The 12,966-nt window shown below is 47.5% G+C and overlaps 1 protein-coding gene across 1 annotated transcript; it reads right to left on the bottom strand.

Annotated features, from left to right (window-relative positions):
* Window positions 1-10,117: 10,117 nt before the first annotated feature.
* On the bottom strand, window positions 10,118-12,594 carry LOC136491269 (peroxidase A2-like). Its single transcript, XM_066487532.1, has 4 exons — window positions 12,184-12,594; window positions 11,869-12,066; window positions 10,880-11,042; window positions 10,118-10,752 (listed from the first exon to the last, which is right to left on the bottom strand). Exons 1-4 carry the CDS (start codon window positions 12,421-12,423, stop codon window positions 10,331-10,333), a joined length of 1,023 nt encoding a protein of 340 aa, XP_066343629.1. The 5' UTR covers window positions 12,424-12,594; the 3' UTR covers window positions 10,118-10,330.
* Between the last annotated feature and the right edge of the window lie 372 nt (window positions 12,595-12,966).

Raw genomic sequence — 12,966 nt, 5'->3', positions numbered from 1 at the left:
AACTACAAGACCGGTGGAAGTCATTGGGTTATTGATAGTGGTTGCACACAACATATGACCGGTGATCCTCGTATGTTCACCTCACTAGATGAAGAAGTAGATGGGCAAGAAAGAATCACATTTGGAGATAACTCAAAGGGCAAGGTCAAAGGATTGGGCAAAGTGGCAATATCAAATGATCATTCCATCTCCAATGTGCTATATGTTGCTTCATTGAGTTTCAACTTGCTATCCGTTGGACAATTGTGTGATCTTGGCTTCCAATGCTTGTTTACCGAGAAGGAGGTTGTTGTATCCAAGAAGGATGATGATCATGTGATATTCAAAGGATTTAGATACAACAACCTATATCTAGTGGACTTCACCTCCAAGATGCAAACTTGAAGACATGCCTATTCACCAAAACAACACTTGGGTGGCTATGGCATAGAAGACTTGCTCATGTTGGGATGAGCTCACTCAAGAAGCTTATGAAGAATGATTTGGTGAGAGGGTTGAAGGATGTGAAGTTTGAGAAGGACAAGCTTTGTAGTGCATGTCAAGCCGGCAAGCAAGTTGCAAATACCCATCCAACAAAAGCTTTCATGTCAACCGCAAGAGTGCTAGAACTCCTTCACATGGATTTATTTGGACCAACAACATACAAGAGTTTGGGAGGAAATCTTTATTGTCTTGTGATTGTTGATGATTATTCAAGGTATACATGGGTATTCTTCCTTCATGACAAATCCGAAGTTGCATCTTGCTTCAAGAAGTTTGCCAAGAGAGCACAAAATGAATTTGAAGTGAAGCTCAAGAAGATAAGAAGTGACAATGGGAAAGAATTTGACAACACAAACATAGAAGCTTATTGTGATGAAGTTGGAATCAAACATGAAGTCTCCGCAACATATACTCCTCAACAAAATGGTGTAGTTGAGAGGAAGAACCGGACATTGATCACTCTTGCAAGAACAATGCTTGATGAGTACAACACCCCGAAGCTCTATGGGCGGATGCAATCAACACCGCATGCTATGCATCCAACCCTATTCCTTCAAAAGTTCCTTGGCAAGACACCTTATGAGTTGCTCAATGGGAAGAAGCCGACGTCTCCTTCTTTAGGGTGTTTGGTTGCAAATGCTACATCTACAAGAAGCGGCAACACCTAGGGAAGTTTCAAAGACGTTGTGATATTGGTTTTCTTGTTGGTTACTCATCAAAGTCCAAAGCATATAGAGTATTTAATCATGCCACCGGCTTGGTTGAAGAAACATATGATGTGGAATTTGATGAATCTAACGGCTCCCAAGGAGCACATGAGAATCTTGATGATGTAGGTGATGAACCATTGAGGGAGGCTATGAAGAACATTCCGGTTGGAGACATCAAGCCTAAAGATGATGAAGATGATGTACAAGTGATTGATCCACCTTCTTCATCAAGTGTGCCACAAGATGATGAAAAAGATGGGAGAGTAGAAAATGAAGATACTCATGTCTCCCATGAACAAATGTGGTACAAGCACAAGATTTGATGCTCCACAACCTCCCCCTCAAGTGGTCAATAGAAGAAATACACCTCTACTTCAAGATCATCCACAAGATCTCATCATAGGGAGTCCATCAAAGGTGTAAATGACTCGATCTCAAAAACTTGCTTCATTTATTGCTCATCACTCTTTTGTCTCTTGCTTGAGCCTACTAAGTAGAGGAAGCTCTTCAACATCCGTATTGGATTAATGCCATGCATGAAGAGTTGAACAACTTCACCCGCAATGAAGTTTGGGACTATTGAAGAGCAGCCAAAAGGTGCAAGAGTCATTGGAACAAAGTGGGTGTTCCAAAACAAGCAAGATGATCAAGGTGTTGTTGTGAGGAACAAGGCAAGACTAGTTGCAAAGGGGTTCTCTCAAGTTGAAGGTTTGGATTTTGGAGGGACCTTTGCACCGGTTGCAAGATTAGAAGCCATCCATATCCTCCTTGCATATGCATCACATCATGAAATAAAATTTTATCAAATGGATGTGAAAAGTTGCATTTTTAAATGGCTTTATTTAATGAAACTAGTCTATGTTGATCAACCTCCCGGGTTTGAAGACCCTAGACATCCTAATCATGTTTATAGGTTGTCCAAGGCGCTATATGGGCTTAAGCAAGCCCTAAGAGCTTGATATAAGTGCCTTCGGGACTTCCTCATTGAGAAGGGCTTCACCATTGGAAAGGTCGACACCACACTATTCACCAAGAAGCTTGATGGGCATATCTTCATTTGTCAAGTATATGTTGATGATATCATCTTTGGATCATCAAATGAAGATTCATGCAATGAGTTTGGTGAATTGATGTCGAAGGAGTTCGAGATGTCAATGATTGGAGAGCTTACATTCTTTCTTGGTTTTCAAGTCAGCAAATGAGAGAAGGGATTTTTATCTCTCAAGAGAAATACACTAATGATCTTCTCCAAGAGATTCAAGATGGATGAATGTAAGCCAATCAAGACACCAAATGCCAACCAATGGACATCTCGACCTAGATGAGGGAGGTAACCCCGGTTGATCAACTCTCTACCTCTCTATGATTGGTAGCTTGTTATATTTGACTGCATCTAGGCTTGGCATCATGTTTAGTGTGTGTATGTGTGCTAGGTTTCAAGCTAATCCTAAGGAAACTCATTTAATTGCTGTAAAAAGAATCCTTAGGTATCTTAAGTACACACCAAGCATTGGCCTTTGGTATCCCAAAGGAGCTATATTTGAATTAGTTGGCTATTCTGATTCGGATTATGCCGGTTGCAAAGTTGATAGAAAGAGCACATCCGGAGGGTGCCATTTGCATGGTAGATCACTTGTGTCTTGGTCCTCCAAGAAGCAAAATAGTGTGGCTTTGTCCACCGCCGAAGCGGAATACATTGCCGCAGGTGCTTGTTGTGCACAAATACTTTACATGAAACAAACTTTGCTAGACTATGGTGTAGTTCTAGATAAAGTACCCTCTTTTGTGTGACAATGAAAAGTGTGGTAAAACTTGCAAATAATCCGGTTCAACACTCTCGCACCAAGCACATAGATATCCGCCATCACTTTCTTAGAGATCATGTTGCTAAAAATGATATATCACTAGAAGGTGTAAGGACCAAGGATCAATTGGCGGATATCTTTACTAAACCGCTAGATGAGGCAACATTTTGTAGATTACGGAATGAACTCAATGTGCTTGATTTTAGTAACTTCACTAAAAATTAAGCTTGTGTTGTTCCTTGCATTGCATTGTAATATACAACATGTTTAATGTTTGTAATGCATATAGGGCTTGTCTAACATGGTTAAGATAACTGCCGAAAAGCATGTGAAGAAGCTTAACCTTAGATCAAACTTGACAAGCAACTAGATTTACATTCAAGTATTGCATATGCATGAATGTTGTTTTGTCGTTTATCTTAAATCACCCTCTTATTGCCTATTTTCTTAAAAAGATTTATAGCCTAAGGAAAAATATTTTTTGAAAAATATGAGGTTTAAGAGAGGGTCACTCACATCAGTCCCAATTGGTGTTTATTTGGATCTTATTCGAGTTGGGACTTGATTGGGAACAGGCAGCGTGAAGGAATTTGAAGTTTTGCTGAAGGAGTGATCGGACGCTGCACCGGACTCTGATGTCCAGCATCCGGTCAGTTCATAGGAGGTGAACAGCTACCGAGTAGGAGTGACCGGACGCTGAAACAGTGTTTTCCCAGCGTCCGGTCAGAAGGAGGTTCAGCATCCAGTCGATCATGAAGACGTCAAGGCTAGGTGACTGGACTCTGGCTGCGTCCGGTTGGTGTCCACCGGACGCATCCGGTAGTGATTCTAGAAAATTTGGACCTCTCTAGAATCGATCGGACGCTGGGTGGTAGCGTTCGGTCGCTACCACTGGAGCGTCCGATCAATAGGAAACGTGCGTGACTCAGTCTCTTTTCCTGTTTCCTTTTCTGACATGCCAGGAGCCACCATAAATCAATCGCGCGCCGTTGACCTAACCCTATCCCACCTCCATTGCCACGCCGACATCACCGCAAGCCCTAGCCACCGTCCTTCGTGCCAGCGACCGCACGGCACCACAACCGCCGTGCCCTGCTCATGCCATGCCTCTCTTCCCGCATCAGCCTCGCATGCCACCGCACGGTCCTGTGCCCTAGCACCGCGCAAGCCCCGCGCCTTTGCCACCCAAGCTGAGCCACCGCACTCTAGCTCCGCCATGCTCTAGTGCCACCATTGCCTTGCCATAGCTCCACACTAGTGCCTTCACTACCAATCCTAGTCATCAATTCATCATTGCATCCTCGCCGGTGATTTCAATCACAATCCAGTGCCATAGATCCTCGCCGTCAAGCAAACCCTAGCTTTGTTGCTGATTCTATGGTTCTCCGCGTGTTCCTTCTCTTCTCCACGGATCACCGGTTTGTCAGGTAGCATGCCCACATTTCAATTTCGTATCTAAATTGCTTGCTTCCTAGGGTTTCACATCTTTATATATATTGTATTTATTTGTATATCCCTTCTATTCCATCGTGCAGCGAGTCGGTTCTATTGAGGTGTCAGTGGCAGTTGTCTATTAACTCAAAGCCAAGCTCATGAGTACGGAACGAGGCCAAGCCTCGAAAGTGTCAGTGACAGTTGATCTTTATCAGAGGCAGTTGATTCATCTCAGATCCTTCAGATGGCTCATACAAAGAATGTCGGTGGTGGTCCCTATGATGAGGATCTAAGGCCCCTGCCTCGCCAGCCTACTAAACCTAAAGGCAAGGTGACCAAGAAGCTAGCAGTCAGGAAGCACAAGTATCCAGATGCAGATACAGCGAGAGCCACCATAGTTGCAGAGGCTGCAGAGCGTGCCGAGAGAGGAGGCGCTCGTAGTGGAGTCCGGATTGCCGATCTGCTTTCACTAGAGGCGATGGCTTCACTTCAGCGTGTTGAGCATCTTCATGGTGGTCTAGCTGAGACCCTCATGATTGGAGGACGGCGTGTTGCCATTGACGAGGTTCAGCCTCAGGGGAGCCACAACAGCAGCCTTAGCCAGCACAGTAGACCTAGGAGCCTCAACCAGCTCAGCAGACTTAGGAGCCACAGTAGACACAGCAGTCTCAGGAGGGTGGGTAGGTCCAGTAGGCCGAGGAGACAGAGACGGTACCATAGGCATAGTTATGCCGCTCTAGTTGTACTCGTGTCCCAGTTTCACCGAGGCCAGCCACTCAGCACAGGGGTTCTCGTCCACCGCCTCACCCACAGGGTCTGCCTCTAGTGACCCATCTTGACCTGAGGGCTGCCACGGCCAAGCAGGTGCAGCAGCTAAGGTTTGTGGACTTCGAGGTGTGGTTTCCACCCAGGAGGGATGAGAGAGCATCAGAGGGATTCTATACACCCCTGTAGGAGGACTTCTACAATGCCTATCTGAACAGCGGAGCAGTCTTTAGACCTCAGAGAGTATGCAACATTGAGTCTATTGTTGCAGTAGCTAGAGAGCACGTTCATCCCTACCTTGCATATCTGCCAGGGCTGATAGATCTAATTGGATGGACCGGATTATATGTTCCATCTTGGGTTCGTCAGTTCTACGCATCTCTCTGGATTGACCCCCACCACAGGTTTATTCACTTTGCATTTGGTGGCAGAGACTATCGGTTGACGAGCACCAGGGTTAGGGAGATTGTTAGGCTTTAGGAGCAGCCAGTCAGGCTGCATGAGATGTGCTATGGACAGACTGCACCCCCCAGATGCCCTCATGGTGGCATGGTACCCCCTATAGACTTGGTACGTCACTACTTTATAGAGCCCTTTGACGAGGGTTCGAGGAGGAACCCCAGTGATCTCACACCCACTGCTCGCGTGCTTGAGGCTGTTATGAGGAGGACTTTACTCCTGAGGATGGGATATAGAGAGGGATTGACTCAGATTCAGCTATGGCTTCTCAACTCTCTGGTGTAGCAGACAGTCTTCGACATCTAGGATCTCCTTTTGTTAGAGATGGAGGACACTATAGCTGAGGGCTTCAGAGGCAGCTACCCTATGCTCACTGGGTCACTTTTCTTATCCACAGGGTTGTTTTTGTTAAGTCGCCTGAGATGATTGCTGAGTATAGTGGTGCCATGACAGAGTTCCCTACTTATAACCTATCTCAGATGATCCGACACAGTACACCACAGGCATTGAGTTAGCCGTGCCGTCGTCCAGAGGTGCTAGAGACTACAGCCTAACAGGATGATATCATCAGGGGTATTGCAGCTACAGAGGAGGAGGAGCTTGCTCAGCAGGAGGGGTTGGTCACTAGCGAGCCCAGTGATAGTTCTGATGATGATTACCAGCCCATTCCATAGATGCCTCCATGACAACATAATGCTGAGGCCGGTAGCTCCAGTTCAGCGCCACCTGCCCTGTAGACTGACCCCGCTCTTCTGGCTATACTTGAGCGGATGAGGCAGGACCAGGCTAGATAGGCTCAGGAGAAGCTGCTACACTTGCACAGTTCCAGACTCGGCAGGACAAGTTCCAGCGCCAGCAGCTTGTTATTCAGCAGCAGACCCAGGCACTATAGCAACAGCAGTAGGCTATGCATCAGCAGCAGATACTCATACAACAGCAGCTTCTTGGGTTCATGCAGCATGTAGTGCAGGCGATTGGGGCCCCACCGCAACAGCCTACGCCCTAGCTTGGTCCGCCTGCCACCACTTCGATGACTCCAGCGTTACAGCCCAGTGGGCTTTAGAGTCAGGGACAGCCACCAGCACAGTATGCTTCTCCTACATAGCAGGTGACCTAGTGGTTTGCTTTGCCAGTGGTAGCCCCCCAGTTCACACCACTCTAGACAGGCTTAACACTAGCACAGATGTCGTCGCTGCTTGAGCTAGACACTTCAGTCTCTAGGAGTCTTGAAGCCTCCTTCAGTGAGTTGACAGGGCAGCCCACTCCTCCATACCTGCATGTTCTAGGTCCTTCTGTGGCTGCACCTATCACAGCGATGATAGAGACAGTCCCCTCCTCTATGGCATCATCAGAGCCAGCTGCTTCAGTTATACCAGCTCAGACTACAGCAGCACCAGTTCCTGATCCGACCCAGATTGCTTCAGCATCACTTCCAGCTTTAGAGGGTTAGGCAGCCCAGAGCTCAGGATCAGACAATGATGGCATCGAGTTCCACCTTGCTCCTCGTACCTTAGCGCCCGGCTCGTCCGCTGTAGCCCCGTCGACCGACCCGTAGGTTTTGGTGTTTGACGCCAAAGGGGGAGAGGTTTCTGAGTATGTTAGGCTTAGGGGGAGCTACTTATCTAGGAGGAGCTTAGTTATTATATTAGCTTATCCATTTACATTTGGAGTTTTTTATGTGTGAGATACATTATGCATACATGTTTACTATATTTATGTGACAATGTTATCTACGTGATCGTGATATATGACTTGTGTGCTCTCTACTTTGAATTCTTTATATGTCATATCACTTGCTTTGCTCATTTGCCTTTGCTTCCGCATTTTACTCCGATGCAAATGAGCTTTATTACTTGTACTCATGCTTACTTCATATCTTTCGAGTACATCATGTTGGCTTGGGTCATATAAGCTTGTCTAACACCTTTGTTCTTATTGCCTAAAGCTTATATGAACCAAGCATGTTAAAACCCTGATCTCTTTCACATACTCGAGGTAGTATTGTCATCAATCACCAAAAAGGAGGAGATTGAAAACATCTAGGCCCCTAGTTGGGTTTTGGTGATTAATGACAATACATGATTACTGTGACTAACGTGTGTTTTGCAGAAACAATGGAGTTAGGTCACAGTAATGGAGATTGATTGGGCAATCATGGTTGTCATGCCCCTACGATGGAAATCATTTCGGTTTTCAAAGGATGGACAACAAGGTTAAGGATGGACTAGTTCTAAGTGTCGATTGGAGTTGGAGAGACACATAGAGTAGTTTAGAACTTTGTTTTTCCTTTGGCCATACTATTAAGGGGGGTATGAACGTGTAGCTTGACCTAGGTGAGTCTAGTGAGTAAGGTGTGGTGCACACTTCTTGAAACTAGAACTAGGTAGCTCCACAATAGCCCTTTGATCCAGTGGAGCAAACTTCATTCATATATGTTCGAGAGTTGGAAGTGAATGGAGGGTCAAATACTGACTGGACGCTGGCTCCAGTGTGACTGGATGCTGGCTCAGGGTCCAGTCAGTTCATTTGACCAAGGTGAAAGCGTCTGGAAGTTACCGGACGCTGCTAGGTTATGGTACCGGACGCTGAGGGCTAGTGTCCGATCAACTCCAGTAAGGTTCTAGAGAGAGAAAATCATGACCAGACGCTGGCCAGCGTCCGGTCACACTGTAAACACTAGAGTTCGGGGTATACTGACCGGAGCGTCCAGTCAACATGACCGGAGCGTCCGGTCACCCCGCAGAGGCACATAACGGTTCGTTTTTCAGCCGGTGTTATAAATACAACCTCCACTCATGTGTGGGGGTACTTTTGCTCATTCCAATAGATGAGAAACATCTTAGAGAGTGCCAAGAAGAGCAAGGTCCTAGTGAGGTGATTGAGATTTGAGAATCCCAAAGAGAGCCCTCATTAGTGAAGATCAAGAGTAGCAAAGTGTGCATCCACCTTCTCATAGGCTTGTCGTGGTCAAGTGAGAGTTCGTGCTTGTTACTCTTGGTGATCGCCATCACGTAGACAGCTTGGTGGTGATTGGGAGTTCGGTGATCACAAGGCGGAGCTTGTGGGTGACCCAACTCAAGTTGTGAGCAGTTGTGGGTGATTCACCGCGATGGAGTGTTGAAGAATCAACCCGTAGAGAGCACTTGATCCTTGCGCAGATCAAGGGGGGGCTACACCCTTGCACGGGTGCTCCAACGAGAACTAGTGGGGAGTGGCGACTCTCCGATACCTCGGCAAAACATCGCCGCGTTCCTTTCTCCCTATTTACTTTGAGCATTTACCTTGAGCAATTCATTTCATGTCTTTACATTCTTAGAATTGCCATGCTAGAGTAGGATTGAAACTTAGGTTGCAAGTCTTTTGTGCGGTAGAATAATTAGGAACACTTTCTAGGCACAAGGGGTTAATTGGGCTAACCATAGGATTTAATTATTGCAAAGAAATTTAGAATTAGCCCAATTCAACCCCTCCTCTTGGGCATCTTGATCCTTTCAGGGAGGACCATGGGGGTAGTGGCGCGGGTGTCGAGGAGGTCCATGGGGACGCCAGCGCAGACGTCGGGGAGACACCGGATCCACCGCGCCGCCGCCGAAGCCGAAGTCCTCCTCCTTGGGGTCCCTGGCGGTGGGCAGCATCATCTAGATCGTAGAGAGAGAGGAAAGGAGAGGGGGTGGAGGCGGAGCAGGAGAGGATGGGGAGGTGGCTGCGTAGACGGAGGAGAGGCTGGTGGCCGTGCCGATGAGGAACCCTAATCCCATGGAAGACAGAAGAGAGAGAGGAAGACAGAGAGCGAGTGGAGGCTTGGAGGAGACACGAGGAGGGGGGGGGGGGGCGGACGCGAAGTGCAGACGTGAGGGGGTGGACGCGAAGTGAGGAGGGTGCTGGATTCCGCAAGATTAAATGTTTTTTTTCGGGTCCGTGAACCACGCCGTCATCTCATAGACACGTTTTTTAGTCCACCGACTTTACTACAGACCCGCGTTCCCAACACACGTCTGTAAACTCGTACTATAGACGCACGTTTGTGTTGGCGTCTGTAGGTTACGTGGTGGATATGTGACTTTTTTACATAGTGCACACTAATTATAGAGAGTTTTGTACCAAGGCCCCACACCCCACTAAATAAATTTATCGATCCAAATTTGCAAATTAATAGTTTGTGGATATAGGTGACACGCAGAATATAAGTTGAAAATTCTAACGTGCTTTAGTCGTCATAATAATTGCCACTTGACAGGATACGACGAAACTCCTTGTTTGGTTGCACACACTTTACTACATGAACAAACACGAGCAGACAAGCCATGAACCCTGCCAAGATCGGAACTGTGTTGCCCATGCATGCACTAGCTGATGTGATGTGGATGGAGAAATTGCTGCTAATAAAAAGAAAACGTATATATAGATTCTGCAATGAACCGACGATGCGGTAATATTTTTTGCAGGAGGAAAAAAATAAGGTAACAAGAGAAATTGGGTTCCTCTTTATTGCACATTTATGAACAACTATAGATATATGAATTGAAGTTGACAGTACGTAGTAATGCGAAATGAGGTGCTGATGATGTGCATCATATATAGTCCATATATATCATCAGTACTCTTGCTGATGTACTAATTAACGGGCACATGCACATGCATCCACGTGATCTACTTTTCTAGTACGTATCGTCGTCAATTCGCCACTCGGCAGTTGCGGCGGACTTCTCCCTTGGACCGGTCCGTGAGTGGCTGAATGTTACCCATATTGATCATGGACTGCGCGAAATTCCTGAAGAATGCGTCCTGGCTGGTGGCGAACTGGTCGACGATGGGCGCCGTGATGCCCTGCGCCTGCGGCGAGGACTTGAGCTCCTGATCGGAGTTGAGGAACCCCCGGTTCACCTCGAGGTTGGTGTAGTAGTGGTTGTCGAAGAGGTTGGGCGTCGTGGGATCCAGGTCGTTCAGGGCTGAAGGGTTGCCGTTCTGCGGGCACCTCTGGGACAGGAACGCCCGGTAGCTGCCGTTGAGTGTGGGGTCCGGTCGGTTGGTGCCGCTGAAGTTGTACAGCCGGCTCGTGACGAACTGGCACTGAACCCGGCCAAATGTGTGAGCCCCTGCAGTGTGTGCGTGCATTGCACAGACAGAGAGGGGTAAGTTCTCTTTTTTTTTTCTGGTTCATGCTGATTGATGGCCGCCGAATCGGCAGCAGTGAATAATAGTGAGATATGCATGGATCGGCACCTGAGAGGGCGACGAGGTCGACGTTGTGAAGGCCGACGTCCTTGAACTTCTGCTCCAGCACGGTGAGGTTGTCGAAGGGCGACGGCAGGTTTAGTGCGCCCTTGAAGTCAGCCTTCTTGCTGTCTAGCCTCCCAAGAAGCACGCTCCACTTTGGGCCTCCGGACTGTAAGTATGTAAATATATATTGAAACGAGAAATTAATTACTGCCATCTAGCCAGCATGGGCACTGAATTACCATTTGTTCTCGTCGTATTATTAGATCAATAATCCATTCGATCCATGCATTGCATGTTCAAGAAGGTAGGCGCATATGGGCCCAGCACGACAAACTCTTTTGTTGGCATCTCTGTGTCGGCATGATATGCGTGTTCCTACTGTGTGTAGAACCGCTATAGGCTTCCAAAAAAAACTATAGGCTTAGCTGGACAAGCAGTGTGATATGTTCGTGTATATTTGCAGGTGTTATTACATCGATAGACAAATAAATAGAAAATGGATAGTAACTTTTTCAGCCTTTTGTCGTTGGCACACTGATTACTAGTAACCGATATCCAAAATCCAAACTAGTACTGATAGGAGTATTGCATAAGGATTAACTTAAGTGCTAAAGGAGTTTTTTTTTTTCGAGAGCGTGTCATTGTGACACGTGTTTCATTGAGTAGAAATAGATGTCACTGCTACACCAATCCGAAGTAATTCATGGATTACCGAGGAAGGACGAAACAGCGACGCGGCAGTCACCAAGATTACAGTTTGGACCTAATTTACAGAAATAAGGTGCTAACGGAGTTATGAGCATACTTTCAACCCCTACGGATAACCTACCAGAATGCATGCATGTGCAATTGTGCATGCCCGTTGCCCGTTGAAAACTACGGATAACCTACCAGTTATATGCGTGCCATGCATTCATCCATCCATCGTGAATGGACGTCACATCTTCATGAACAGTGAATAGTTAGTAGGATCACCGACACCTATTACGTACCAGCTCCACGGAGATCTCTGCGGCGAGGGCGAGGATGTCGGCGCAGGAGACGACGCCGGGGCAGGCGTGCTCCAGCGCCGCCTTGGCTTTGTCCACCACCGGGAACCCCCGCGCCGAGTTGTTGTTGGCCGGCGCCAGCTTCTCGGTAGAGTTGGCCACCCCCGGCAAGGCGTCCAGCAGCAGCGAGCCGTCGCAGCCCTAGAGACGACATTCGTACAGATACGGCAAAAAGGTTATATATACTGATGCGTGCGTGCATGGGGCATGGCATGTGCGTGCCATGGCGGCCATCGTTCGTTCGTTGATGGTAGGTACCTGGACGAAGCAGTCGTGGAAATGGAGGCGGGTGAGGCTGGCGTAGATGCGCACGTCGGACTTGTGCGCCTCGATGAGCACCTTCTTCACGATGTCGTAGGCGTCAGGGCATGTGCAGTGGTAGTAGTCTGCTGTCAGCTGCGCCATGGCGCCGCGGGAGCACAGGGCGGCCGCCGCCACCAGCAGCACGCCGGCGAGGACGGTGGTCGCCGCACGATGTGGACTAGAGGAAGCAGCCATCTCAATAATGCAGGTATGTATGTATATATATGTCCCTACAAAAATATATATCAAAAGATCGACGAGCTCGCTCGATGAGGCAGGCACACGCGCCCCTGTAATTTATAGGCGTCTAACGAAGGGGCGAGCACTGTACGTATCTCCATGAGGGAGCTATGAGCTTATGATTGTCGGTTAATCTTGATGAAGTTGCCTGCTGCTGCTTTGCTTACTGCTGGGATGGATGGATGGATGAGGATTGAGGACAGACAGCTCGCTAGATATTGATGTAGATAGAAACGGGTCAAAGTGTGTCCATAATGCTTGACCAATCATTGACGCGATGCTTTGTCAAGACTTGTCAAACTTGGCTACTAGTCTACGATCGATGATGATCACGTACATGTCTTGTATGCTACTGTTGAGCTGCACATGCATCACTACCGGAGGCGACTTCTTTGCCGAGTGCCTGAGGCAGGCACTCGGTAAAGGGCGTTCGGTAAACAGTTTATCGGCAAAGACCTTTTTGCCGAGTGCACTTTATCGGGCACTCGGTAAATGCTT

Source organism: Miscanthus floridulus, chromosome 1, assembly GCF_019320115.1.
Source record: "Miscanthus floridulus cultivar M001 chromosome 1, ASM1932011v1, whole genome shotgun sequence".
Lineage (NCBI taxonomy): Eukaryota > Viridiplantae > Streptophyta > Magnoliopsida > Poales > Poaceae > Miscanthus > Miscanthus floridulus.
Note: the sequence above shows the minus strand (reverse complement) of the source record. Positions and strands in the feature narration are given on the sequence as shown.

Coding starts and splice junctions, on each gene's coding strand:
- LOC136491269 (XM_066487532.1), bottom strand. CDS start 12,423: ATGGCTGCTTCCTCTAGTCCACATCGTGCGGCGACCACCGTCCTCGCC. Junction 11,043..11,868: donor CAGAGATCTCCGTGGAGCTG/GTACGTAATAGG, acceptor ACATACTTACAG/TCCGGAGGCCCAAAGTGGAG. Junction 10,753..10,879: donor CGACCTCGTCGCCCTCTCAG/GTGCCGATCCAT, acceptor CACACACTGCAG/GGGCTCACACATTTGGCCGG.